The following is a 26,809-nucleotide window of genomic DNA, read 5'->3' on the forward strand; positions in this document are numbered from 1 at the left end:
CTGAGGTTTGAATTTTTAACTGGCTAGCAGCAGGTAGTAATTAATCCAGCAGACAGTATAAGGGATGATGCTTTCCAACAGGAGAACACTAGGCTGTGCTGAGGTAGCCATGAACGGATTGAATAATGATACACAGCCCTGCTTTAATTCCCATAATTTCGTAGGCCTTCCTTGAGGCTGTGAGCTAAGTAGAGAGGAACTGGATTGAGGGCAGTGGTGTGAAATGTTTGTTTCTATGGCAGTTTTTGTAGATAGACTGAGAGGGCAGATTTAAGGGGGTTATTTTTAAAGCTGATAAATTATATATAAAAACACATAAAATCATTTCATATAGCGATATTTAGGAGGCACATCTGGCAGCTAGAAAATTTAGAAGCATCTCATTTTCCCCTCCATCATAATAGTGGGTATCCGCACTTTAAAATAACTGGTCTGAGATGAGTCAAATTTAGAAAAATATAGGCCCCCCCAAAATATTGTCCTATCCCCACCTCACCTCGGCAAAACAGGTGGAAGCTGTTCTTATCTTGACACAATTCCCTGAAACATTTTTCCCTAGAAGTTGTCCATACGTCAGCAAACTTGCACTACTGTGGTAGGTACCACATATTTCAGCTTCGCTCAGTGACACATTTGATGATTTTATAGTACGTCAGGTAAAATGAGTTACATTTACTTGGAGTTTCTAGTTGCCTTATCATGTAGAGAGATATGCCAGTGCAATAGAAATTGACTGCAAAACAGCAGTATCAGGAACATTGTGTTTTTGATATACTTGTCAGATTCATAGATTCTCTTGTGAAAGTGGAGAGACTGTAGGGGAGAATCAAGGGCATGAATGCTCCAGATTAATTCCTTGTTTAGTAACTACTTTCCACAGAATGGTGCAATACTATGTCACATCAAGACATATGCTATATATCCACACAGCAGCGAAGGCATGAATTGGTTTGGTGCTCATAGACGTTTTCAGGGTTGTGGCCAGAATGAACTTGGGCTACTTTGTTGTTCATTTTAAACAAGTTGACACCATTTACAATGTTTCTACATATGTCATATCTAATTACATGTTTATATATATATATATATAAAATATAACTTTTAAACACACTTATAGCCGATGCACTCCGCAAAGAATATCAGACGTCTCCGGGACCGGTACCAACTACACAAGTTACCACCACAACTCTGAAGCCAACCACAACTCCAGAACCCATCAGCACAACACCAAAGCCAACTACAATCCCTGCAACAACCAGCACTCCAGCTACTGTTACCGCTGCCAAACCTCGACCTGCAGTGCATAGGGTCAGGGATATAGGTCAGTAGAATGAAGGCAGGGATTTGTACCGTCATGTTGACCTTCAATTTTCCTAATAAATAATAATAATAATATTTCAAGAATAGGTGGTCAAAGTCTAATTGGCCCTTGTTTAATAGACCATCAAAATTTATTAAATAATACAATGTAGGAATATTAACAATGTATAAAAGAATCAGCAGAAAGGAGGGGTGAAATTAGTGCGTTAAGAGTGCTGATATGAATTTCTGAGCGGTTACAAAGCCCATCTGGAAGAAAGTATGCTTCATAAACATAAACCCCCATATTATGTAAGTATAGACTGTTATAGGTAAAAGTGGCTACACTCATATTAGTTATCTACAATCTATATATATTCTCAGGAGTAAGACGTGCTACTTATGGATACTACTTCCATATAGATAAAATAGAGACTTACATCTGAATTGCATTGTTCCACCTGAGTTCAGACCCTCCCCTGCCCACAATAAAATCATGATAATTTCAAATATATTATTCAACAAATATTCCTTTGAATGATTTGGCCAGCTGTACAGGTGGGCTGATAATTTAACACAGAGATTTGAGAATTGTTTCATGATAACTTTCAAATGCATTACTCAAAATAGATTTTTTGCAATTACTTTCCTCCCAATCCTACTTTGACCCTAAAAAGGACCCTTAGTGTAAGCAGGGGAATAGTCCCGCTATTGTGGGGAACTTTCCTGGCTTCTACACTACCCCGGTGAAGTGGGCTAGCGAAAGGATCTGAGTCCTCGCTCCCACTTCCTTTACCTAGTGGCCTCCCTGCCCTTGAGGACTCCCCTTCCACTCTCCTGTCTGGCAGAATCCTCATAACCCCAACAAGGCTGGGCCCAGGATTCCTGGGGGGGCTCGATCCCCAACCCTGCTGTGGTCACCTAGGACAGGGGCTACGGTGTCCCCACTCCAGGATACTCTCTCTGCACTGGGCACTTCTCTGACCCACTGACCATTGCATACAAGTTAAAGCAAAGGCAAGTTATTTAATCAACAATCAATTTTAAAAAGAATAAGGAAAAATGGGAAAGGTTAAAGGAAACATCACCCCGCTCTGTGGCAGGGAACATCACAAACAGTGTCTCTGGAATGTCAGGGCAGTTCAGTCTGTTCCTTGTAGGTCCCAGGCCTTCTTCTCAGGCCTGGCTGTGCTGCAGGGATGCTGTGGGTTGGACACTTGCTCTGGTGGTGGCCTCACGCTCTCAGGCTCTAAGTGGTAGGACCCTTCTTCCCAGTGTCGCCCCCGCCCTGTCAGGGTTACGATCCAAGCCTGGCCTCCAAAGCCTCTTGGCTGAGGTGTCTCCTTGTGCTGGGCCTACTGCCCAGGATCCCCCTCGGTCTCCCCAGCTGCTCACCACACCCAGCTCCGGACTGCTCCAGCCCCAGCCCCACCACTCTGTCTCTGCACTGCTGCTGCTCTGCCTCCAGCTCCCTGGGCTGCTGCTTTGGCCCCTCTGCCTCTGGCTGCTACAGCTCTGCTCCCAGGACAGGTCTGCTCAGCAGGCTGCTTCTGTGACTCTGCTCCCAGCACTGACCTGCTTCCTGGGCTGCTTTTCTGGCCCCTCTGGCTCTTGTTGCTGCAGCTCTGCTCCCAGGACAGGTTCTGCTCTCTCTGGATCTGGTGCAGCTCTGCTCCCCAGCTCAGCTCGAGCCCCTGCTTTCTCCTTAGCTCGCCCCCACTCTGTCTGACCCAGGCAATTTCAGCTCACAGGGAGGACAGGACCTCTCTGACTCCCTGATTAGCCTGCCCGCTGTCATTCAGGCTGACCTGGAGCACTGGCCTCTCCCCATTGTTCCTGGGGGCTGTCAGTCTCAGGGTCCTGATTCCCCATCGACCCTTCCCCCTCTTTAGTACTGGGAGCTAGCAACTAAAACACCCCCACTGAATGTTAGTCCCCTTACATTAGCAAGAGCTCTCTACTATGGACTTTGCTCACCTGATTTTCCCTGATCCTCCCCCACGCCCACTTTAATTCATTAACAAGCATGTACACTGTTCCTATTGTTTAACACCTTTTAAAGTTAGAAACTGTTTTGTTTCTGCCTAGGTCCTAGCAGCGTCCATCCAGTTTACTCAGCTGTGGCTGCTGCAGCATCAAGTAAGTACAGTGCTGCAGCTCATGGTTGTGAGGAGTGGATAAAGTGCATATTAAAGCAGCAGTGTTGCAGTGTCATTAAGGCTCAGATTTGCAAAACTGGAGTGAAATCCTGGCCCCAAGGAAGCCAATGGCAAAACTCGCATGGACTTCAGAACGACCAGGATTTCAGCCCAGTTTTTAAAGTGGAACTTGAGGAAATCCTACACAAACCTGGGTCAGCATTTACAAACATGGGGGCCTATAATGAATCTTCTAAATCTGTATGTAAACATGAAAATAAACATATAGCCTAATTTGCAGAGATGCTGAGCACCCACAACTCCAGTGGGAGATATTGGTGCTCAGCATCTCCAAAAATGAACCACTGTTACCTAGGTGTCTAACTTGAGACATTTGTTTGCAAGTTTCTGCCTTGGTAAACTATGGGTGCTCAGTCTTCTAACACTTGAATTTTTCCAAGCCCCCTGAGTTACTTGATGCATATTTTCACATTGGCCCCTCTGGTCTTACACTCTCCCCCCTCCCACTGCCAAAAAAAAAAAATTTGAATATTGCTCTGACATATGTAATTCAGACTGTGGGATAATTATTTAAACTCGCTCAGTGAGAGCTGAAAGCTTTGAACACTGACCTAAGTTAGGCCAGTGCTGTTTAGAAAACCTCAGACCAAGACTCAGGGTCTGGCATAAATGTGATGTTTTTCCTGGCTTTGCATTAGTGTTATTGATAACAGCATCATGTTTGGTCAAAGTTCCTCCTTCATCTTGATCCAGAAACCTGCTTCCATTCTAGCCCGCAAGCTGTAATACAAATATTTGAAGCAACTTGCAGTATTTAATTACTTAGCTGAGAAGAAAAAGAAACACATTTTCAAATGCTAGCAAGTTTCTCTAGACTGAGGACTGAAATCTGGCTTCTACTCAGTGAAAAGGAACATGCACTCTGCTCAGCGGAAAGAGTGGCAGACATAACAGAACACCTTGGGCTCGGTTCTGCTCAGATACGCAGGTACAACTGTCCCTGAAGCCAATGGAAGTGGTGTCCCTGTATCTGAAACCAAAATTGGGATGTTTTGTCTTGTTAAATAAGCTCCATAGAAATTAAGAGTAGCCATTCAGTATCCTACCACATGGGGGATGCAATGGTTATCTGCTAAGCTAATTCAAGTACTGAGAGCAAAATTCATTAAATTAAGTTGTGAATCCCACTGTATTACCTCATCACTGAGGTTCACCTTGAAAGCATGGAGAAGAAAAAAAATAGCAAGGAGATGAAAGATGTTGATTCCTGGAGGTATTTATTCTAATGTGCAAATGTTCATCTCTAGGGCAGATTGTCATGTGAGGAGTTGTGTTGCAGTGAAAGACTTTTATGGAATTCTGGCTCAGTCTGGCTCTCCATTCTCTTCTACACCAGGGCATCTCTTTTGGGCCATTATAGTTCCACCTTCACTTCACACCTTCATTCCCCCTTTGGGGACCCACAAAATTTGGTGGCCTTGTGCAGTGCCTGTGTGCTCTCTCCAACTGGATTATGCTCCTGCTCTGCATGAAGATGGAAAGAGGGCCATAAATCCAGATACTCAAAAGGTATTTTGGTGTCTAATTCTCATTGATTTCCCCTAAATACCTTTGAGAATCTGGGCTGTAGACTCTTAGGGACAGATTTACAAATGTATTTAATTGTGCTAAAATGCAGATAGGTGCCTAGTGGGATTTTCAAAAGCACCAAACCAAATGTCAGTGGGATTAGGTGTCTAACTCCTTTTAGGAACCTTTATAAATTGCTCTAGGTGCCTGAATTCATCTTTAGATTCCTAAATACCTTTGTAAATCTGTTCCTTTGTGTGCTACTCCCTTTTCTGTTTCATGTTCATGCGGGGCAGGACACAATTTAGGCCACATTTTCTTTAAAAAGGAAGTTAAAAGGCTTTTTGAGATCCCAAATCAGTAAGAGAATGTAGATTAAGGGTGAAATCCTAGCTTCATTGAAAGCAATGGTAGTTTTGTCATGTACTTCAGTGGGGCTGGGATTTAATCCTGAGACTTTAAAATGTAATGTATTCGTGATTTTTATTTGTCTTTGATTAGTCTCCTGATCGCATTTTAGATCCAGGTTTCTTCTTAAATTTCTTGAAGGTTCCTAATGTGAATCTCTTCCCAAAAGAGAAAAAGAGCTATACATGCAGAAAGATTATAAGGGCCCAGGGTGTGGGGCAATACCTCATCATGTGTCAGTGCTGAAGACCATGGAAGATATCCTCCTGACAGGAACACAATTGGGACCAAACACATTAATATGATTTTTAGGACATTGCTAAGCATAGTATTTATACCCCAAATCTGACCTACTGCATCATTGTTATCATCTGGTGAGGATGTCTTCTGGATTCTAAATACTTCATTTTTCTAAAAATCAAACAATTGCCACAAAAAAAATGTTAAAAGCCCCCATTTTTGTTTGATTATCACAGCTTCCCTCTCAGAAGCCTCAGCCTTACATGCATTCAGGGCCCACTGTTAGGATGCAGACTGGAGCTTTTGCGGATGCCCAGCTTCACACCACAATCTGTCTGGTCCAAAATTTAAAAACAGTGGGATCCTGAAGAAACTGAAGAAGGAATCAAACACTCTCTTGTTTGTCCTGGCTAATGGGGACTCGCATCTGACCATCATGGTACGTTGGTAACTTGCTTTCAAAAGGAACCTCTAGAGTAAACTAGCTTGGAACACAGTGTAGTTCAAACGATTACTACAACGGTTGTATCTATAAGAAAAAATGCTTTGCCACTACCAACCACTGGTATTGGGAAAAGTTTACATGATTAAACCAAAGGTGATTTGTGGCTGAGAGTCTCTCAGAAGAAAATACTCCTTGCTGCCCCTAACAGTCCTTGTATTTGTGCTTCCTTCCTTATATTCTTCCTTTTTTGTTTTACCTTGCTTTCCTTGTCAGAAAAATATGAATTAACAAATAAACCTCAATATAAAAGTCCCAAATTTTAAATCTAAACATTGATTGTCTCAGTAGATTACATGGAAACAGGCAAAAAACAGCAGGGATGGGCCTGCTCCACTGCAGGCCCAATCTTTCATATGATTTAAGCACGATAAGTAGGGTTGCCAGGTGTCCGGTTTTCGACCAGAAAGTCCGGTTGAAAAGGGGACCTGGCAGTGTCCGGTCAGATCTACTGACTGGACATCAAAAGCCTGGTTACTGCGGGTGGGTGATGGGGAGAAGGCACTGGGTCATCAACACACGCAAGTCCCTACTCAGCCGGGGCTGCTTCCTGCCTGCATCTCGTGGGCAGGGAGGCTCTGCGACAGGGTCTGCAGCTCAGGAGCAGAGGGAGCCCAGCAGGGGGAGGAGGAAGGGAGGTAGAGAGGCTCCAGCTATGAGGAAGGGGGAGAGCAGTGAATGATGCAGGAGAGAGACATGAGTGGAGGGTGGGGCCTGGAGGAGAAGGTGGAGCTGGGGGCGAAGTTTGGGGGGAAGAGGTGGAGCAGGGAGCGGGGCCTCTGAGGAAGGGGTGTGGTGGAGGGGAGTCTGGTTGTCAGCAATTAGAAAGTTGTCAACCCTAATGAAAGGGCTGCCTAATGTATGAATGTCAGTGCAAGATGCATAATACTTGGTAGGCCTGAAGTAGGCACTATTGGAATGCACCTAATAAATAAATAAATAAGCATACAAATTTAGGTGCTGTAGTAGGTCTTCTTACTCTGTAGATATTTCAGTACATAGGCACAGGGCTGGCTCCAGCGTTTTTGCCCCCCCCCCTCCCCCCAGCGGCAAAAAAAAAAACCACACTTGCCGCCGAACAGGGAGGCCGAATTGCTGCCGAGCACAAAACACACGCTGACGGAGTGGCCGTCGAATTCCCACCCCCACTGAGGGCGGATTGCCAACCCAGAGCCCGACGTCCTGCCGCCCCTTTACATTTGCTGCCCCAGGCTCCTGCTTGGTTCGCTGGTGCCTGGAGCCGGCCCGGCATAGGCCACTAGGTTAGATGAGAATTTTCCAGTAAGGCTACTTTTTACTGATTCACATATTCCGGACAGGCCTTGCATTTGAGTAGGTGTAAGCCTTCATAGAAGCAGTGGAGCAAGATGAGAGCCCACTTGTGTAACAGTACCTACCTACACATTTGTGCTATTGATTAAGAACTCTCACCTGGCACTGGGGGAAAAACCTGGAGTTTATTTTTGGACCTTGGCTCTTTCCCAAGATAATCCTAACCACTTACTCCTCCAGGGCCTGCCTGCTGGCCCAACTGCTGCCGTTCCTGCAGCCACTCCTCTGCTCCTTCTGTACACTGCTCTCAGGTGGCAGTCTCTCTCTCACTCCAGCTCCCGTTGCTGTGTATGGTCTTGCCGTTTTTCCCATTCCGGGTCACAACTTTCCCTGCTGCTCAGCTGTGCTGGCTGGGTTGGCCCATCCATCTCCACCTCTGTGCCCATGGCATATCTATCTTCCTCAGCAGCCACCATGACCGCTGGTTCATGCTCACCATAAGACTTGTCCCGACCACAGACTGGGATCAGTTTCCAGCCATGGGCTCTGACTAGCTCCCTGCACAGAATGCATTTTCCTGATTCTAGGCCTAGATTACAGTGTATTAGCTGTGTTCTGCCCGGTCATATTTAATCAAAGCATCCCAGAGCTGGTCTGCAGTTACACATTTAACATTAATTCCTGACTTTTCCCAAAGCTCCAGTAACTGGGCTTTACTGCCCTCTCTGCAGTTTGCAGTCATAGCACTCAGCTGAACAGGTTCTGCACCTGGTTAACTTTTGATCAGTTTCTTCTGGGGATTCACTTGTCTGACCGGCTGGCATCTGTTTAACACAGACCTCTCCTTCTCATGCCACAGCCTCCTGCTTGTTCAGTGCTCCTTTTCAATAAACACTCACCTTGTAACACACTGCAGTGGTGCAGACTCCCTGGCTTGTCTTATATTTAAAAGAACAACCACCCTTGTAGGCACTGGAGCTGTGATTTCAGATATAAATAGTTTCTGCCCCATTAGTTATTTATTGTCTGGTTATTTCTTTGGGCTTCCCCATCCGCCTATATCCATCTGTTGTCTCTTGTCTCGTATTCAGACTGTAAACTCTTTGGGGCAGGGACCATCTCCATTCTATGTTTCTACAGCACCGAGCATGATGAAGTCCTGGTCTTTGGCTGGGGCTGCTAGGTGATGCTGCAATACAAATACTTAATAAGAACAATAAAGATGGGGAAAGAGTTTAAATAAGGGTTATAATGGAAACCAAGTCACAACCATAACTATGAAGTTGTTCCTGCAGCCCTACTGTCCTATACAAGTAACATTTCTAAATGTAAAGTGGCAAATGTTAATTAACCTTCTCAGTAAAAAACAAAACAAAAACCAAGAACTATATATTTTTACTTTGCCCCCACATGAAACAACTTAAATATATGAACAATAAGCACAAGCACATTGTTGCAGTATAAAGAAACTCCATATACACGTCATTAACTCTGACAAGTGCAAAATGAAACTCACTGAAAATCCCAGATAATGACCGTCTTGAACTAACCATAGTCTAAATGACATTTTCCATTTTAATGTCTACTTAGGGCAGATTCAGGCTGCACAAGGAAGAGGCCAGAATCAAGGTATGTCCTTAAACTAATACGGACTTAGTAGATTTTATAATTAAAATTCTATTTAAGTTCTGTGCACTGACCAATAAAATGTTTTCAAAGCATTCAGGGGCACTTCACCCTATGCAAGTAACAGAAATATTCCTCGGGCTAATACAGGTAAAGGCTTTAAGTAACTTTTCAAATTTCTCTTTGTAGCAAATTATACCATTGGCATCTACTGAGAGTTAAATAATACAATATTGTTTCATCTTCTAAGCTTTTTTCCAGCAGTCTGCAATGCTAACAAACATCGCACTGATTATTGCATGGGAATATACTTAATTAACGAGGGCAACTTGTTTGGATAAAGAACAAAGAAATGAAAATAATCTCATAATTGTTCTCTAAATATAATCTCTAACCATTCAAGAAGGGCACATGTGCTATTGCTAAGCAGTCAGGGTTCACGGTCTGTAACCATGTCTCAGATGCCTTTCAATCAGGGGTTCCAGGGCCTAATCCTGAGAGTCACTGAGTGCCCTCAATGTCTAGCAGTCAAGTGAGCTTAGCACTTTTCAGAAGTCATTCTGCACCCTAGATTCAGGGATACAACTTCACTGAGAAGCATCCACCCTCACTAGATCTTAATTTGACCCTTTGTCTCAGTCTTTAAAGGTACTTCTTTGTTCACAGTTACTGTCTTCCTTTTCCATTTGTCTTTAAAAGAAATCAATGAGTATTATTTTCAGTTCCATTGTACACCCTGTAATCACATTCCTCTGTACTAACCAGTTGAAATTGAACCTTGTGTCAAATCACACAGGTATTCAACGCCAAGAGCCTGTCGCAGCCTTCCAGAAACCTGCCGGGTCTCCAGTCCATCTCGGTAAGATCTACTGTTAGAAATTGGCTAAAGTCCCCTCATTTCCTTTCATTTCAAATGTTTGCCCTTCAAGGTAGGTTCATAAGTAACATTTCATGAGATTTTCAGGGTGATCCCATGAGACGTGTAGCAATTTGTCTACTGAACAGCTGTTCCATCATGCCACCATATTTGTGAATGTGAAACAAAGTTAACTAGCTCAGTAACTGATGTGTTCTAGTGTAAAGTTGTGTGAATTAATGTCTCCCATGATGTTGGCAATTTCCTTTGTGAGTGTTCAAACTGTACATCAAAAAGAGGAAGTGTCTGATACTCCTTCCCTTTGCTTCAATCTTCCTCCCCTCCTTTTCCTCTTCCCTAGCTTTTGCCCTGATATGTCCCCCCTCTGTCATACTTATTTGTTCTCTCCATCACATATATTCTCTGCCTTTTGTTTATCCCTTCTCTCCTTTTTGTTCTCCCCAATCCTCTCTCACGCCTGCCAAAATTGGTGTAGGGGAGGTGTGGAGAAAGCCTGGGACCCAGCCCGCACTACCTGCCCCCATGTGCTGCTGGTACAGATGAGCTATTAGGGAGATGTCACTCCCAGCTGGGCCCAGATTCTCGGATTCCATATGGATGTGACACCATGTGTGGGGGAAGGTTGGCTCAAAGGGGCAGAACTAAAATCGGCAGGAGTCATGTCATGGGGACTGAAGGAGCTGCAGGTGTTCCAGTCTGGGAGAACCTGCCCCTAAGGAGGAGGGGGCATGATGCTGAGAATTGTTTGTTGTGAAGAAGGTATTTTATTTCTGCTAATACTTTTGTTCAAACATCCTAATGTTTCTCCAAGGCAGTTACAAAACAGGAGTTCCATATCATGAATGATGATGTTGTTTTAATCACAAGGAAAACAACCAACCCCCCACCCCAAATCAGCCTTTGATTCTTGTTGTATTCCCAAAAAGTCCCCATCTTCATCTTTTTCAACACCAGTTTTGGCATCTCAAAATTGTTGCTTCCAGCCAACTTCAGCACATGATTGAAGGGAAGCTACTGGCCCACTCCATGCTGTCTTGGAATGAAGTTTTGTTTTTTCTTAATCACACAAGGTGAGCACACAGTTCTTGTGGATCAGGATCAGTTCTGCAGTCTTGGCCTGATGCTTGAGGAGTTTTTTGTCATTAGCCCACTCACACTTGTTTAAGCTGACATCCATCCAGATAAATCCATTTTCCTGCCAAGCTTCTTCCTACACTTCTTCCTACACTTCTTCAGGAATTTCATCTCCGCCAAGCAACTGATAATGACCAAACTCTTCTTGTAGTTCTTTACACTCTCAAGAATTTAAACTTGGATTAAAAAAAAAAGCCATAACCCACCATCACCACAAAATTGTTTCTATAGTATTCAAAAACTCAAAAACCCTAATCTTGCTGCAGTCCAAACGTCAACAATCTGAGACTTCACACCCACTTGATCTTTTATGGGTAGGCTGTGTTATATTCACGGAATACACACAGACAATTCAGATGAAAACATCAAGTACTCTTCCTGGAAGGTTGCAATGTAACACTACTTTTATGCTTAGACTCCTGGACAACACACAGTAATTAAACACAGAAAGGGACAAAGCAGGCTGCTCCCTAACTCAAAGAGGCACTACTCACCCCACCTTGTTCTGGGCTAGTTCTTTCCAGACTGATTATCATCATACACTTTCCTACAGAACAACCCGAGCCTGCAGTCAGGACAAGGAAACCCCCATTACCACTCTTAAAGTAACAGCTTGCAATTTCAACAAAGTCCTCAATATACCACAGATTGTTCAGAGCATACTGGACAGTTGTCATGTAATAAATCCTGGCAACTTTCAAGAATTTTAATTTCTGTTTCTCAGGGATGTGAATTTCATCTAGAAATTTCCTTATCGTCCATCTTCTAATAAGCCCAAGGAATAAGACATTATTGTCAACCTGCTCCTCTCTCTGAGATTTAAGGATTGTCCCATTTGCAATCAGCCCACTCAATTTTTGTCATTTATCACTTGTATATATATAAAAAAGAGTGTTTGTAAAGGAAAAGGGAGGGACCACTCCTCGGTAGAAACTTGTTAAAGAATATGAGCACTGAAACACTGCCTGAAGGAGCAGTAGACAGAGCTCAATCATAAGGGTTTGGAATGATCTGTGAGGGTCTTGAAACAAACAATCTGTTTTGTCATCATCTGAGTGGAAGTAGCTCTTAAGTAGGGTATATCCAGAGAAACTCCAGCCGTAGTCCCTTTTTTTCCTTCTTGCATTTCTGCCACATCTCAAGTGCAGGGACAAAAATTTCTTGTGATTCACAACAAAAATACAGACAGTCAGTGGGATGATCTTTACCATGTCAGAATCATTTGAAGCATCTGTGCTACTGAGAAGAACCCATCAGTGGTGAGATTGAACATGCAGAAGAATCAAGGAGCCAGTGCTCCATTCAAAAATACATGAAGGCTGGGTGTGGGCTTGAGCACAAGCATAGCCCTTAACAATGAGATGGTTGTGGAAACAAATATTTTGTTTGTGAGGCTGGTACATTCCCTTGTACCAACCAACTGTCCACTTTTACTTCAGCTCATTTTGTCTGGTCATAGTGAGTGTGGAAGGGCAGGTTAGTTCCATGTGGGATGCAGCTCCAATAAGTTTTAAATTTTAAAACATCTTTTTTTCCTCTGGACATGCACAGCTGATGTGTTTGTAGAACAGATTACATGTGAAGAATGCACTCTTTCCCCTGATGGATGAAAGAGTGGCCTTTCAAAGACTCAGCTGTGCTCGAGTTTTGTTTTGTGTGAACCTTTCCCTTTGGAGCCCTATGAAGATTCCATAAGACAAAGTAAGACAAAGTACACAGCTTGCTAAGCTTTGCTAAGACAAAGCTTTGCTAAGACAAAGTACAAAGCTTGTTTCACTGGAAGTCATTGCTCACCTCCACAACAAAAATTGACGCACAAGTTTGGCAGTCTATTAACAAATGATCAATACATGACATGACTGCAGCCAGGTTCACCACCCACTGCCTAAGCAGTCTTTGCAGTCCCCCCTGCAGTCTAACTCACCCATTTCCCATGCTCACTAAGACTCACCTCTGCAGCCATGCCTACAGAACTGCAAATTGATTATGCCTAGGCTGATGATGAGCAGTGACTGTTCCTCTTCCCCTTCCTTTCATCTCCTGCTCCCCGACTCAGTCCCCCATTTCCTTCTTGCCCTCCTTCTCCCCACCCCAAATAAAAACACAACATCGAAACAAAACGCATTGTTTGCGTGGTATATCCCTGTCCTAACCCTTCATTGGTTCTTGAGTCTTTTAGGTTATAAACTCTGCAGAGCCAGGACTGTGTCTCTGTGTTTGAACAATGCTCAGTACAATGAGGTCATGGGGGCTTGAAGACTTTTATTGGGGGTGAAAGACTACCAAGATTCCCTTCCCAGCAGCCCACTGCCCCATATCTTCCCTTACCTGCAGCCCATTCCCCACTTCACAAGGACAAACAAGTGCCCTTCTCAAAGATGGTTGACTTAAGGACCTAGGAGTGACAGTGCTCAAATGCTTAAGATTCACAGGTTTATGCCAGAGACAAAACCACAAAGCATGAGTGTCCATCAAATAATGGTGAGAAATTTGGTAGTTCAGGGGAAATGGTGGAGAGGAAGGATGCTTTCAGGGATTCTTCATGGAGGGCTAGGTAGCAGCATTTTATGATGGACATAGGGATGGTGTCTAATGTGCTCACCTAGCCTGAGCCACTTGCACCATCTCACGCGACTGTTAGCTCATCCAAGTGGCCAAAAACCAGGACAAAACATTATTTTCTATTAAAGTTATACAGTGCCCTGAGAACAGAGGCAGTCTTGTATTTATTTATACAAACAGAGGTGGTGGTGTTCATCACATTCCTGCCTGTTGGGGTCTGAGCAGGAATCTGCTCATCTCTTTGGTTTTGGAAGGTTTGAGGTAGAACAGGAGTCGATATTATTATGGGAGTCAGCAGGGCAGGGGCTTGTTTGGTGGAACATTTTTTGCTGACCTGGCCAAAAGAAAAATTGGTAAGGCCAACCTTGTCCCAATGTTAATGTAAGTGAATATGAAAAGAACAAAACTGATCTAAAGAGATGTGCTTTAATACAGAGGGAGAAGATAAGAAACTACTAAATAAGGCTTGAAATGTGTTCATAAAGATTTCCAGGTTTAAATAGCCAAAAAATTCTCACTGGATTCTACTCATCATGACTCATTCTACAAACTGGCTTTTCTAAATTCTGCAAAGTGGTTTGTAACTTCCCATAATTCCATGCTTTTAAGTAATAATTTCTCTTCTCTTTTTGTGCTTGAAAGCTTTGGAAACTGACTTGTGGAAACCTGGATCAAGCCTTTTTGACACAGGTAAATATTTAACACAATAAAACACAACAGATCCACCAGCAACTACGCTGGGAATAATCAGCATTCTACACCCTTGTGGGGAAGTAACACTTTTAAGAAGGCCCACGGCACTAACGGTAATAACTTCCACTTACAGGAATTATGATATACAATGACAAATGTCAGGTTTCAGTTTATCTCTGGTTGGTTGAAACTGCCCCAGTGGGCCCTGTGCTTCCATCAATCTCAAGCAAGGCCCATTCCAGGAACAGAACTGATGAGGTCTGGAGAGAGTAGCAAACCATGCTGCAAAAGGGGGTTCTAGCTACTGAAAAAAGGGGCCTAAATGAACACTGTATTTCTTGGAAAATGCAGGCGCATGATGATAATCTGCAGAGAGTCAGGCTGCCAACACCTAGAAAGGAGATTGATCAATTAGTCTAATATAAGAGGTTATAATGAAACACAAACTGAACACATGGAAAACTCCTGAAAGTAAAACTATGATGTTATGGAATAGTGTCCCAAGGGAATTATTATTTTACTTTTATCTTGCAGTGGTGCCTAGAGCTCAAACAGGCCAGGGCCCCATCGTGCTCGGTGCTGTACGAACATTTAGGAAATGAAAAGCTCTGCTTCAAAAAGCTTATGACCGGAAATAGACAAGACACAATGGGGTGGATGAGACAAAAAAGCGAGTTGGAAGCAGGGTAACAAAAATAGGATTTGCAGAATTTGTAGCCTATTGGGCATGATTATCAAAACTTAATGCCTTCCTGGAATTTATTGGATGTCCGTATTCCTTGAGACATTTAAAAGTTGGGTCACGCAAAACACTAGATTTATGGATTCCAAGGCCAGAAGGGATCACTGCAATCATCTAGTCTGACCTCCTATACAATACAGGCCTTAGAACAATTCCCATTGCATAGCTTTTCGAAAAACATCCAATCTTGATTTTAAAATGGTCAGTGATGGAGAATCCACCACAACCCTTGAAAAGTTGTTCCAATGGCTGATCATTCTCTCTCTCAAAAATGTACACCTTATTTCCAGTCTGAATTTGTCAAGCTTCATCTTCCAGTTAATTGATTGTGTTATATTAGATGATATCATAGGGAACAGTCCTGCCCCGGCATGGGGGTGGACCATATAATTTAATAGATCTTTTCCATCTCTAACGTCTATGATTCATTGGTCTCCCCTTTGCGAAACTCTGCCTTGTAAGCCCAATTTTCAAGAGTTTTTATTTGAAAGTTCTAATTACTTCAGAGCTGAGATATAAATTAGACTTGCATTAGCTCCAATGAGTGGCAGAACATGTGCACATTAGAATGAAAACTCAGAACCTGGGGCAGGAGAGGTGATTCCATAGCCCTAACTATGTATCACTGTGTGGATGAACAGGTTTTCCTGACTCAGAGAGAGCAGGCTGCGTTGGAGAGAGAACATTTTACTGCATATTGTAGGCAAGTTCTGTGTGTCTGTTTGGAATGAGCTGCAGCACAGTGGCTAGTGGTGAGGATTTGTATTTGGAGACAAAAATGAGAGGTTCCTTTTAAACTTGATGAAAACACATTGGGGTGGTCTTATTTGTACTTTCTTTGTCACCCAAATGTGTGTGTAGACTAGTGATAAAGTCTGATGAATTCAGAGTGTCACTTCAAAGGCATGGTTTCTAGTTTGCATGCATCAACTGCTGTCGTATGTAAATGAATGGAAGTTTAATGAGTATGGACAGCTGTGACAATCCAGTGAAGGAAAATCTAATTAGCATGGAGTGAGCTGCCCATACAGTGAGCTGAAATTCCCATGGCAATAACAAAATTAAATTGGGGCTGGCAGAACCAGGAGGCCCATAGGAACTGACCATCTCCCCAATTAGCAAGGAGAAATATTTGGAAGGCGGCATTATTGTTACATAGAAAATAAATCAGTCAGCTGACCCACAACCTTCCATAAATGTTAAATTCACATGACTAGGTTTGGATTGTAGGTAACTACAAAGCTATCTCAGCTGGGCATGCATGTGGAGTACAGAGCCTTCCTTAAGTGCAGATCAGGCGATGAGGCACTTAACTATGAATCTGACTAAGGCCACGTCAACACTACCGATCGGCGGGTAGTGATCAGATCGGCGGGTAGTGATCGATCTATCGGGGATCGATTTATCGCGACTAGTGTAGACGCGATAAATCGATCCCCGATTGCTCTGCTGTCGACTCTGGAACTCCACCAGGGCGAGAGGCGGAAGCGGAGTCGACGGGGGAGCGGCGACCATCGATCCTGCGCCGCAAGGACAAGAAGTAAGTGATTCTAAGTCGATCTAAGATACATCGACTTCAGCTATGCTATTCTCATAGCTGAAGTTGCGTATCTTAAGATCGATCCCCCTCCCTAGTGTAGACCAGGCATTAGCTGCAAAATTTGGGGGTGTAGATAGGATGGTAAATGTTCATAATTAATTACTCCGTAGTGTTATACTCAATCTGTTGTGCAAGTATGGTGTATTGAGTGCCTTTCACATACAATGATACACAGTTAGTACACATTACACACATGTGGCCACGACTGCAGAAAAAGTGTGATGTTGTTTGAGATATATGATGTGACCATGTAATTGAAGACAGCAGTGGAATGCATACACACAGGTAGGCAAGGGGAAGGCTAAGGAACCTTAATGTTGTTGTTTCATGACTTGTAAGTGCAATTTACAAATTGAGGCTCTGGTCCTGCCATCAAGTATGCACTTATGTTTTTGCAGGCTTGGGCCCAAGTCTTTGCACCTTGTGTTACTCATTTACACCTAGGCAAAGCAAGTGCAAAGCTGGTGCCCTACCAGTTCAGAAGGGCAACTTTTTATTTTCACTGTGCATGGATTTCTGACTCCAAAAGGTGCACAGCAGTGGAGAATCAGGCCCTTCATGAGACCAATGCAAAGCAAGAGGTCAGTGTAGTGTTTACCCAGGCTCATAATGTGACCAAAGGATAGCCAGTTTTCAGGAAAGTCTTCAGTGGCCCTTTTCCCCAGTGAGGACTACTTCCTTTTCCAAATTTCAGCTGTCTACGCCCACCTGCTGCACAAGAGCTGTTCAAAACAAGGTTGCAATTTTTTCATAGTAGGATAAGTATTTTACCATTGCTCTGTAAAATACGGTGGAAACCAGTTTTGCTGAGAGTTTCAACAAGTATTCTTCTTCAGGGAGGGACGAAACTGAAAAATCTGAGCTCCAAAGTGAACATTTTTTTTAAAAATGACTATCAACACCTGAAAACAGGGCGAGAATGGAAACAGTCATGCCCCCTTTAGGGGAGTGGTTAGTTGCTGCTCCCAAAGTAATGAATTCCCTCCTCTGCTGAATTCTCTGCCACAATGTGCCTTTTCTGATCCAAATCCCCTTGTGTTGTCACTTTATTGCTTTCTTCTTAGAATTTGAACTGAAAACCGCAGTCCCTTAATTTTAGAAAGTCCCTTGTAGCTCAACTGTTTGCTGCTTTCCGACCATTTGCTGGGTCCTAGGCTTTTGTGCCTGCCTTGGCCTCAGTGGCTCACAGCCCCCAGCTCCTTGCCTAGCCCCTCTCCTACCTCCTACAGAGCTGTTAAACAAAGACCCACATAGAAATGTACCAACTGCTCTTATTTTCAGTCACTCATCAGTCTAAGTCCAGAGTTTGTGATCCCCTCTGTAATCTCCTTTCATTGCCTCCCTCTGGAAAGCTGCTGCTCTCTTCTCCCACCTGTTCTGTTTAAATAAGGTTACATGAATTCTATTGTGTTTTGATTATTTGTAGACCACTCCATGGGGGAACGTGACACTCTTCACACTGCCTGTGTTTCTCGGAAGGTTATTACTATGGCTATGTCTACACTACAGCAGTTACAGTGGTGCAGCTGCGCTGCTGGTGTGCTTCTGGTGAAGACACTTTAAGCCAACAGGAGAGAGCTCTCCCATTGGCTTAATAACGCCTGCCTCCGCGAGAGTCAGTAGCTATGTCGGCGGGAGAAGCGCTCCCGTTGACATAGCGCTGTCCACACCGGTGTTCACGCCAGTCGGAGTAATTTACATCACCCATGGGTATGGATTATTCACACCCCCGAGTGATGTAAATTATACCAGAGTAATTTGTAGTGTAGACCGAGCCTCTATTTGTTTTTCTTTAAAGCCAATTAGCCATTCCTGTGACTGCCCTATTAAACTCTGGTGTCTGCCCTTTTCAATTAACAAGTGATCAGGGTCTGCCTGCCCTGCCCACTCCTCTGCAGCTTGCCTTTGTGACAGGGAGGATGATGTGCTGTTACTGCCAAACACCAGACTGACTTCTGGGGGTCTGGCTTTAAAGGAATGAAGTCCTTACATCCATGATTCTGTTAGCCTACACTGCGGACCCTTCCGCCACTTCCACTGGGATTCAGGGTCGAGGAGGCTCTGATAATGATAGATAGGGCAGAGCTGAGCAGATCTGACAGACAGTACTCCAGGCTGGGACACTGCAGCAGTGAACTACAGCCTTCTCCCTCTTGACCCTACTCCTGAGCCAGCTCCCTACGGGAGTCATGGAATCTGACTGTAGACTGGGAACCAAGCCTTGTATGCTTATGGGAGCGGGGTCAAAAACAGTCCCTACAACTGGTAGGGGAGCATACTGATGGAAAACCAGAGGCACATGGGGTAGACTAGGCCTGGGGGCCAATTCCAAAGAAAGATGCAGACACACAGAGACCTAACCAAAGGCACAGGGAACATGTCACTGCTTGAGGCTGAGGATCAGATTTGCTACCAGTCAGCCACCAATAGTCCCTGCTTGAATGGCTCATTCCTTTTCCTTACCTTGGCATCAGTTCCCTGATACCTGCTCCTCTCTTTCCCACAGGTGACTCAAGATCAGGCTGGTCAAGGGGGAAAGTAGTAAGAAGAGATGCCACCAGGGGCTCTCAAACTGATCCTTTGCCTAGAGGAGGATCAGGTTCCTTGCACCCTTTGGTGTTTCCTGTATGTAGAGTTGCCAGCCCTCCAGGATTGTCCTGGGATCTCTAGGAGTTAGAGGTTAATCTTTTATGTCATGTGATCAAAGCTCCAGGAATACATCCAACCAAAACTGGCAACCCTACCTGGAGGAGAGTGGGTATTTCTTTTTGGAAGCAGTTTCTTTGTTCCCATCAGACTTTTTGTCCCATATTCCCCTTTAGACCAGTGAGTAGGTTTTGGCCCTCCTTCTGTAAGTATGGAGGTCCTTCCCGTCCTCCCATATTAGATATTTTGGACTTAAATCTATTCGTGATTGTTATGGTAGAGTCACCAGGTTGTGCTGTTAAACATGATCTTCCAAGTAGTTTTTTGTTAGTGTGGGAGCAAATGTTCAGTCTTGGGAGACTTGCTGTGTTGTTGTTGGTTATGCAAGCTTCTGGACAGAGCAAATTTATGCCAGCAGCAGCAGAGTTTGCTCTTTGCCTTGGTCTCTGATTAGAGTCAATTCTTGAAACTTATTTGTTTCTAGGGATGAGGCGTTAGTGTTGGGCCAAGATTCCTGAAAGAAGGGATTGCCTATTGCTGTTTGACTATCCCTGTACCATCTCTGGTGTCAATAAAACAAGTTACACATACTCTTTGTCACTGATTTCCACTGAGAGAGTGACAACAATGAAACAGGAACAACAGTCTGAGTTTGTGAATGGTTTTGGCCAATTTTATTTTAAAATTCTTGTGCAAAGATGGTTATGGCTGCAGAGTCCGCTGTGTGTCATGAGACTAGTGAGCTAACAGTTGGGAGATATACATTTAGTACTAAAAAGAAAAGGAGTACTTGTGGCACCTTAGAGACTAACAAATTTATTTGAGCATAAGCTTTCGTGAGCTACAGCTCACTTCATCGGATGCATTCAGTGGAAAATACAGTGGGGAGATTTATATACATAGAGAACATGAAACAATGGGTGTTACCATACACACTGTAACCAGAGTGATCACTTAAGGTGAGCTATTACCAGCAGGAGAGTGGGGGGGGGGGACCTTTTGTAGTGTTAATCAAGGTGGGCCATTTCCAGCAGTTGACAAGAATCAGCGGCACTACTATGGGTAACTGCATGGCCTCACAGTATGCCAACATTTTTATGGCTGACTAAGAACAACGCTTCCTCAGCTCTCATCTCCTAATGCCCCTACTCTACTTGTGCTACATGGATGACATCTTCATCATTTGGACCCATGGAAAAGAAGCCCTTGAGGAATTCCACCACGATTTCAACAATTTCCGTCCCACCATCAACCTCAGCCTGGACCAGTCCACACAAGAGATCCACTTCCGGGACACTACGGTGCTAATAAGCGATGGTCACATAAACACCGCCCTTTACCGGAAACCTGCTGACCGCTATTCCTACCTACATGCCTCCAGCTTTCATCCAGACCACACCACACGATCCATTGTCTACAGCCAAGCTCTACGATACAACCGCATTTGCTCCAACCCCTCAGACAGAGACAAACACCTACAAGATCTCTATCAAGCATTCTTACAACTACAATACCCACCTGCAGAAGTGAAGAAATAGATTGACAGAGCCAGAAGAGTACCCAGAAGTCACCTACTACAGGACAGGCCCAACAAAGAAAATAACAGAATGCCACTAGGCATCACCTTCAGCCCCCAACTAAAACCTCTCCAACGCATCATCAAGGATTTACAACCTATCCTGAAGGATGACCCATCACTCTCACAGATCTTGGGAGACAGGCCAGTCCTTGCTTACAGACAGCCCCCCAACCTGAAGCAAATACTCACCAGCAACCACATACCACACACCAAAACCACTAGCCCAGGAACCTATCCTTGCAACAAAGCCCGTTGCCAACTGTGTCCACATATCTATTCAGGGGACACCATCACAGGGCCTAATCACATCAGCCACACTATCAGAGGCTCGTTCACTTGCACATCTACCAATGTGATATATGCCATCATGTGCCAGCAATGCCCCTCTGCCATGTACATTGGCCAAACTGGACAGTCTCTACGTAAAAGAATAAATGGACACAAATCAGACGTCAAGAATTATAACATTCAAAAACCAGTTGGAGAACACTTCAATCTCTCTGGTCACTCGACTACAGACCGAAAAGTGGCAATACTTCAACAAAAAAACTTCAAAAACAGACTCCAACGAGAGACTGCTGAATTGGAATTAATTTGCAAACTGGATACAATTAACTTAGGCTTGAATAGAGACTGGGAGTGGATGGGTCACTACACAAAGTAAAACTATTTCCCCGTGTTTATTTCCCCCCCTCCACCCCCCACTGTTCCTCAGACGTTCTTGTCAGCTGCTGGAAATGGCCCACCTTGATTATCACTACAAAAGGTTTTCTTCCCACCGCCCCACCCCCCGCTCTCCTGCTGGTAATAGCTCACCTTAAGTGATCACTCTGGTTACAGTGTGTATGGTAACACCCATTGTTTCATGTTCTCTATGTATATAAATCTCCCCACTGTATTTTCCACTGAATGCATCCGATGAAGTGATTTGTAGCTCACGAAAGTTTATGCTCAAATAAATGTGTTAGTCTCTAAGGTGCCACAGGTCCTCCTGTTCTTTTTGCGGATACAGACTAACATGGCTGCTACTCTGAAACCTGACATTTAGTACTGTTTACCAGGAAGAAACAAAAGGAGCAAGTGGAAGAGCATTTATTGTCAGTTGCCGCTTTATATGGGAAATCTCTCTTTTTAATAAAGAGGTTTATGAACAGCACCGGTGGGAAAAACACTGTAAAACTTGCAGCATAACACAGGGCTCAGTCTGCTCTTTTGTAACATTGCATTGTCCCTCACAGTTCCTGACTATTTAAAAATGGCACAAGGGTATGCAAAATCAGCTCAGAAATGCAGCAGCCAGGGCTCTCTGCAAGAGGACCAAGCAACTACAGGGAATTCCTATACCGACTAGAATTGGTGCTAGTGGAGTATATCGCTTTGCTAGCTGTTTCTTTTAGAACCTGACCTTTCTAAGGCCTGCCAGTATTTCTCCCTCTTTGGGCTGGTGGTGCGCTTGCTGCAGCTGTGGTTAGTCAGACTGAGCTAAGGCAGGAAGCAGGTCACACTACGGGTTTTGTGTTAACGAATATGTTCCTGTTATTAAGTTATCTTGGTCTACTGTGTGTTGAGTGTCTCCCTGATTCAACAAAAGCATTTTCCTCTCCGTTTGCTGTCCTCTAGTTCATGGATTCTAACGTCTGGCGTAGGAGGGCTGGTCAGAGACCATATTAACAGCACACACTGGAGAGAAGCCCCAACTGAAAGGGACAGTACCAGTCACAGTACAGCACATGAACAAAAAGCTGGGCATGGCCCTCCTTGTTTCACAAGGGTCTTCTAGGTCAAGGCTCCTTTGGTGAGGCCTTTCTGGTGCAAGGTCAGGCTAGGGGTGGAGGGTATATGTTTCAGGAAGGATTTTTGTCTGAGAGATGGTCCCGTCAAAAGGGGGGGAGGTAGAGCTGTAGCTGTAGGAGAGCGTCACCCCACCCCACCCCAAAAAAAGTTTGTAAGGTACCTTGTGTGCCTGCAGTGGGACCATTGCAACAAGGGTGCAAGTGAAGGTAGCACCTGAGAGCTGTCCTAACCTGTGCTAGGAGTTTAGCCAGCTCCTGGAAGCCCCAGAACAGGAGAGATGCAAGCCTCCTGCCCTCTGTCCCTGTGTTGGTACTTTCTGCTCTAACAGTGTAGAAAAGGCCCTGTTGCAATAGGAGAGGACCTAGGGCGGAATCCAACTAATTCAGTCACAACCTCTTCTACAGCTCCCAAGAAACGTATATTGTAGCAGCACCCGTGCCACCCTTCAAATCAAATGAATACGGTGTGTGCTCCCGTGTGCCTGTCCCGCTCCGCTATGCAGAGCCACACCCTGCATCCAGCTGCATTTGGGGAGGCTAGTATAACGGCTGGCTCTGGCAAGGGGAAATGGCTCTGCTTCCCACTATGCTAGGGCAGGCCCCTCCACAGGATCGTAAGGGAAGAGGGAATGAGCTTCGTGTCTTTTCCCCCATCTTGCTCGTATGGGGAGCCAACAGCAGACTGGTTTAGTTCATATCTTGGAAGCTGCCTTCTTAACTAGGAGTTGGATTTAAAACTGAGAGACGTTTCCCCAGTTAAGACGAATGATGATGATTATTTCTATTAACAATAGTTCTTTGTAAAGTGCTAGCATGGAAAGGCCCGAGCCAGGGGGTCAGGATCCCATTGTGCTAGGCACTGGGTGCAGAACAGAATGACAAGATGGTTCCTGCCCCAAAGGTATGTCCATGTTTATGTGGATGCAAGTGCTTGGAGTGTATTAAGAGCTAGTACTTTGTGAAGATTAGTTATCAGTAGGGTTACCATAGCTGAACATTCAAAAAAGAGGACACTCCCCGGGGTGGGGGGGGGAGAGTATTTGCTCGCACCCCCCACCCCGCACCTTCCCCACCCTCATTCCAATCCCTTCCCCAAAGTCCCAGCCCCAACTCCACCCGCTCCCTGCCCCATTGGACCCCTTCCCCAAATCCCCACCCTGGCTCCGCCTCCTACCCTGAGTGCCCCGCATTCCCTCTCTGCCCCCCTCCCTCCCAGCCGCGTGAAACAGCTGTTTCATGGCGCAAGCGCTGGGAGCTAGGGGGAAAAAGTGGGCACTCTCTTGAGTGATCAACGTTCCCTTTCTTTCTCGAATGATCAACATTCATTCTCTTTCTTGAATGATCAACTCTTCTTTGGAGAAAAATAATAATGGCAAAATCCCGGATGTTTTTAGATATTTAAAAATTCCTCCCAGATGGCGATTTAAGAACCAAAAAAGCCCAACATGTCTGGGAAAATACGGACGTATGGTAACCCTAGTTATCAGAATACCATGGCACCGGGAATTGGTCTGTAACTAGGGAGCACTGTTGGCTTCTCCTCTTCCTCTTGGCTTGGGTCTATCGTCCCTGATGATCTGATCATTGGTATCTGCAGGGTAAAAAAAAATTGGAAATAGCCATGTGTTACTGACTTTTTAGTCTTCTCCCCATCAGTTTTAGATGCTCCAGGAATTCAAAGCATCAGTTTTAGATGCTTCAGGAATTCAAAGCTTGCCAGTTCCCTTCAGAGCTCAGAGGTAGCTTCCTCTGATATTCTTGGTTATCCGCTCTCTTTACGTACGTTCATACTGACACCAATTAATGTGTGGGTGGCTGGCAGCTTTATGGGAAAGAGGAACCCGGAGGCACTTTATAATTTCTAAACTTTTGTCTGTAATTAAGACACACTTTTAATGCTACCCTCTTGCTGGTTTCCTTTTGAAGTCTGCAGTATTTCCTCCATTTGCCTGCTGATGAAGATTTGTGGGGGTTCTCCTATTACTTGTCTCAGTGATAGACAAGTATAATCACCGGTTCACTGTCTCTTAAGGAAACAAAACAATTATCCTCCTACATAGGTAGGTTTTTTTCCTTTATTTGCAGTATTGTCCCTGCTGATCTTCCAATATCTTGTCCTATTCATGTGAGAAGAAATAGCTTCTTACACTTAGGCAGAAGTGAGTTGCTTTAACTTAGGAAAAAATGGCCAGACATTAAAATCATGAACTGAAGTCAGGTTGACCTCTTTTAATCATCCTTATGCTGCTTCTTCAATACTCTGTGATCCAATGCTACCTCTCCCAAGCCACATCTACTTGAGTTTGTCTTATGAAGGGATAAACAGACATTCAGGCTGCTGCTTTTCAGATTCTACATTTTGGCCCTGGGAATCTTTCCATTGACTTCAATGGGGCTTGGATCAGACCTTACTTTGTTTTCTCTCTTCCCCCAAAAGAAGAACCTAACTCTCATAGAAAAGACCTCCTTAATGACTTGCTTCACTTACCTGGATATAATGTGTAAGGATGCTCACTGTCCTTGCTCCTATCTCCATATAGGAAAACAGGACATGAGGGGCCTGACTCTCCACTGCCTTGAAACCTTATGTAGTCATTTACACCAGTGCGAAGGACATGTAAGCTGCTAGTAAGGCAGAATGGTGCTCCCACTTTATATTCATTTTAAACAGGGGTAAATGAAGGTGCAAGGCAGTGGAGAATCAACTCTCAATTCCTCACATTATTTCCCTTCCCTTCTAACATCCAGTCAGTATAGTAATCTTCCTTTGATTGCTGTGGTTTTCAGCAAAGAGAAGACAGTGAAATATACAGATTTGAATGAAAAATTTGAATTAATCTTTGCAACAAATTTGAGAGCTATAGTAAGGACCACCTTCTGAGAGAGATTCCAGAAGCATTCATTTCATGAACAGATCACCTGTTTAATTCATTTCACTGAGGTTGTTACTGTCAGAAAAGCCAAATTTAATACCTCTAGCAAACAACACAAAATAGAACTGTGGTCAGAAGAGGAACTCAGAAAAGTCTGCACCACCAGATTTGGCTGCTGGATAGTAAACCTTTTAAATGAGCCACTGCTCTGAACCAGCTGGAGGTACCAGGATAGGATACAAAATGATAACCCTTTCTCCAGTCTTTTTTGCCATATATGTTTGTCAGATTTTAGGAGCAAATTTAGCCTTTGAGTGAATGTGTAAAAAAAATTGGAAATAGCCATATGTTACTGACTTTTTAGTCTTCTCCTCATCAGTTTTAGACATGGAATATAGCTGGCACCCTGGTTTAATAGTTCTCCTCTGATTAAAAGATTTCAGGATGAGTAGATGGACATCTCCATTAAGCAAAAGAACTAAGACCTAGTGCAGGGGTTCCAAAACTTGGTTCATGGCTTGTTGGGGGTAAGCCCCGGCAGGCAGTGAGACGCTTTGTTTACCCGAGAGTCTGCAGGTACGGCCGCTCACAGCTCCCAGTGGCCGCGGTTCACAGTTTCCGGCCAATGGGAGCTGTGGGAAGCGATGGACTGGCTCATGCTGCTTCCTGCAGCTCCCATTGGCCAGGACCAGCGAACCGCAGCCACTGGGTCGCTCAGGTAAACAAAGCATCTCGCGGCCCACTAGGGCCTTACCCTGAACAAGTTTGGGAATCCTTGACCTAGTGTAAGGTCAATGTGAAGCAGTTATAATAATCTGATCCCAATCCTTTCCTTTTCTAATCAGTAACAGGAGTGGAGGCAAGCAACATGTCCCTGTGTCCCCGGGATGCAGTGTTTTACATGTCACCTGACCAAAATAATAAGAGGCAGCTCAAATCTCTTTCAGACCCGTCTTCTTAGTCATATGTGGAACAAGATGCATCTGTTCACTCCTTGCCTTCTTCCTATAAGTGAGGGCAGACTCCGAACAGTTTCTTGCACATTTAGCTTCTAAACTTTTCTTTTTATTTCTCCAGGTGTCAGTTCAAAGGAAGAATTGAATCCGAAACCTTTGGAGCCAGTTTCCCAGGGAAACCCAAGTATGTAAATCAGAATTAATTGTATGATTAAGTCATAATGATCTTTTGCTGTTATGTGAATCGGACTTTTAAGAATATAGTCAAGAAATTAACCA

The 26,809-nt window shown here is 44.2% G+C and overlaps 1 protein-coding gene and 1 long non-coding RNA gene across 3 annotated transcripts in view; one reads left to right on the forward strand and one right to left on the reverse strand.

The window, feature by feature from the left end:
• LOC140909329 (uncharacterized) overlaps window positions 1–3,232 on the reverse strand; it is a 119,093-nt gene extending 115,861 nt beyond the window's left edge. For both annotated transcript variants that reach the window (XR_012158178.1, XR_012158180.1), the window contains exon 1: window positions 2,388–3,232. This is a non-coding gene — a long non-coding RNA (uncharacterized lncRNA). The remainder of the gene's footprint in view (window positions 1–2,387) is intronic.
• VIT (vitrin) overlaps window positions 1–26,809 on the forward strand; it is a 63,882-nt gene that overhangs the window by 23,134 nt on the left and 13,939 nt on the right. Inside the window, exons 7-13 of the mRNA XM_073338364.1 lie at window positions 1,118–1,321; window positions 3,388–3,438; window positions 9,040–9,078; window positions 9,169–9,225; window positions 9,872–9,934; window positions 14,291–14,338; window positions 26,652–26,714. Of these exons, the coding sequence (XP_073194465.1) occupies window positions 1,118–1,321; window positions 3,388–3,438; window positions 9,040–9,078; window positions 9,169–9,225; window positions 9,872–9,934; window positions 14,291–14,338; window positions 26,652–26,714 (525 nt within the window). The remainder of the gene's footprint in view (window positions 1–1,117; window positions 1,322–3,387; window positions 3,439–9,039; window positions 9,079–9,168; window positions 9,226–9,871; window positions 9,935–14,290; window positions 14,339–26,651; window positions 26,715–26,809) is intronic.

This window comes from Lepidochelys kempii, chromosome 3, assembly GCF_965140265.1.
Source record: "Lepidochelys kempii isolate rLepKem1 chromosome 3, rLepKem1.hap2, whole genome shotgun sequence".
Taxonomy (NCBI): Eukaryota; Metazoa; Chordata; order Testudines; family Cheloniidae; genus Lepidochelys; species Lepidochelys kempii.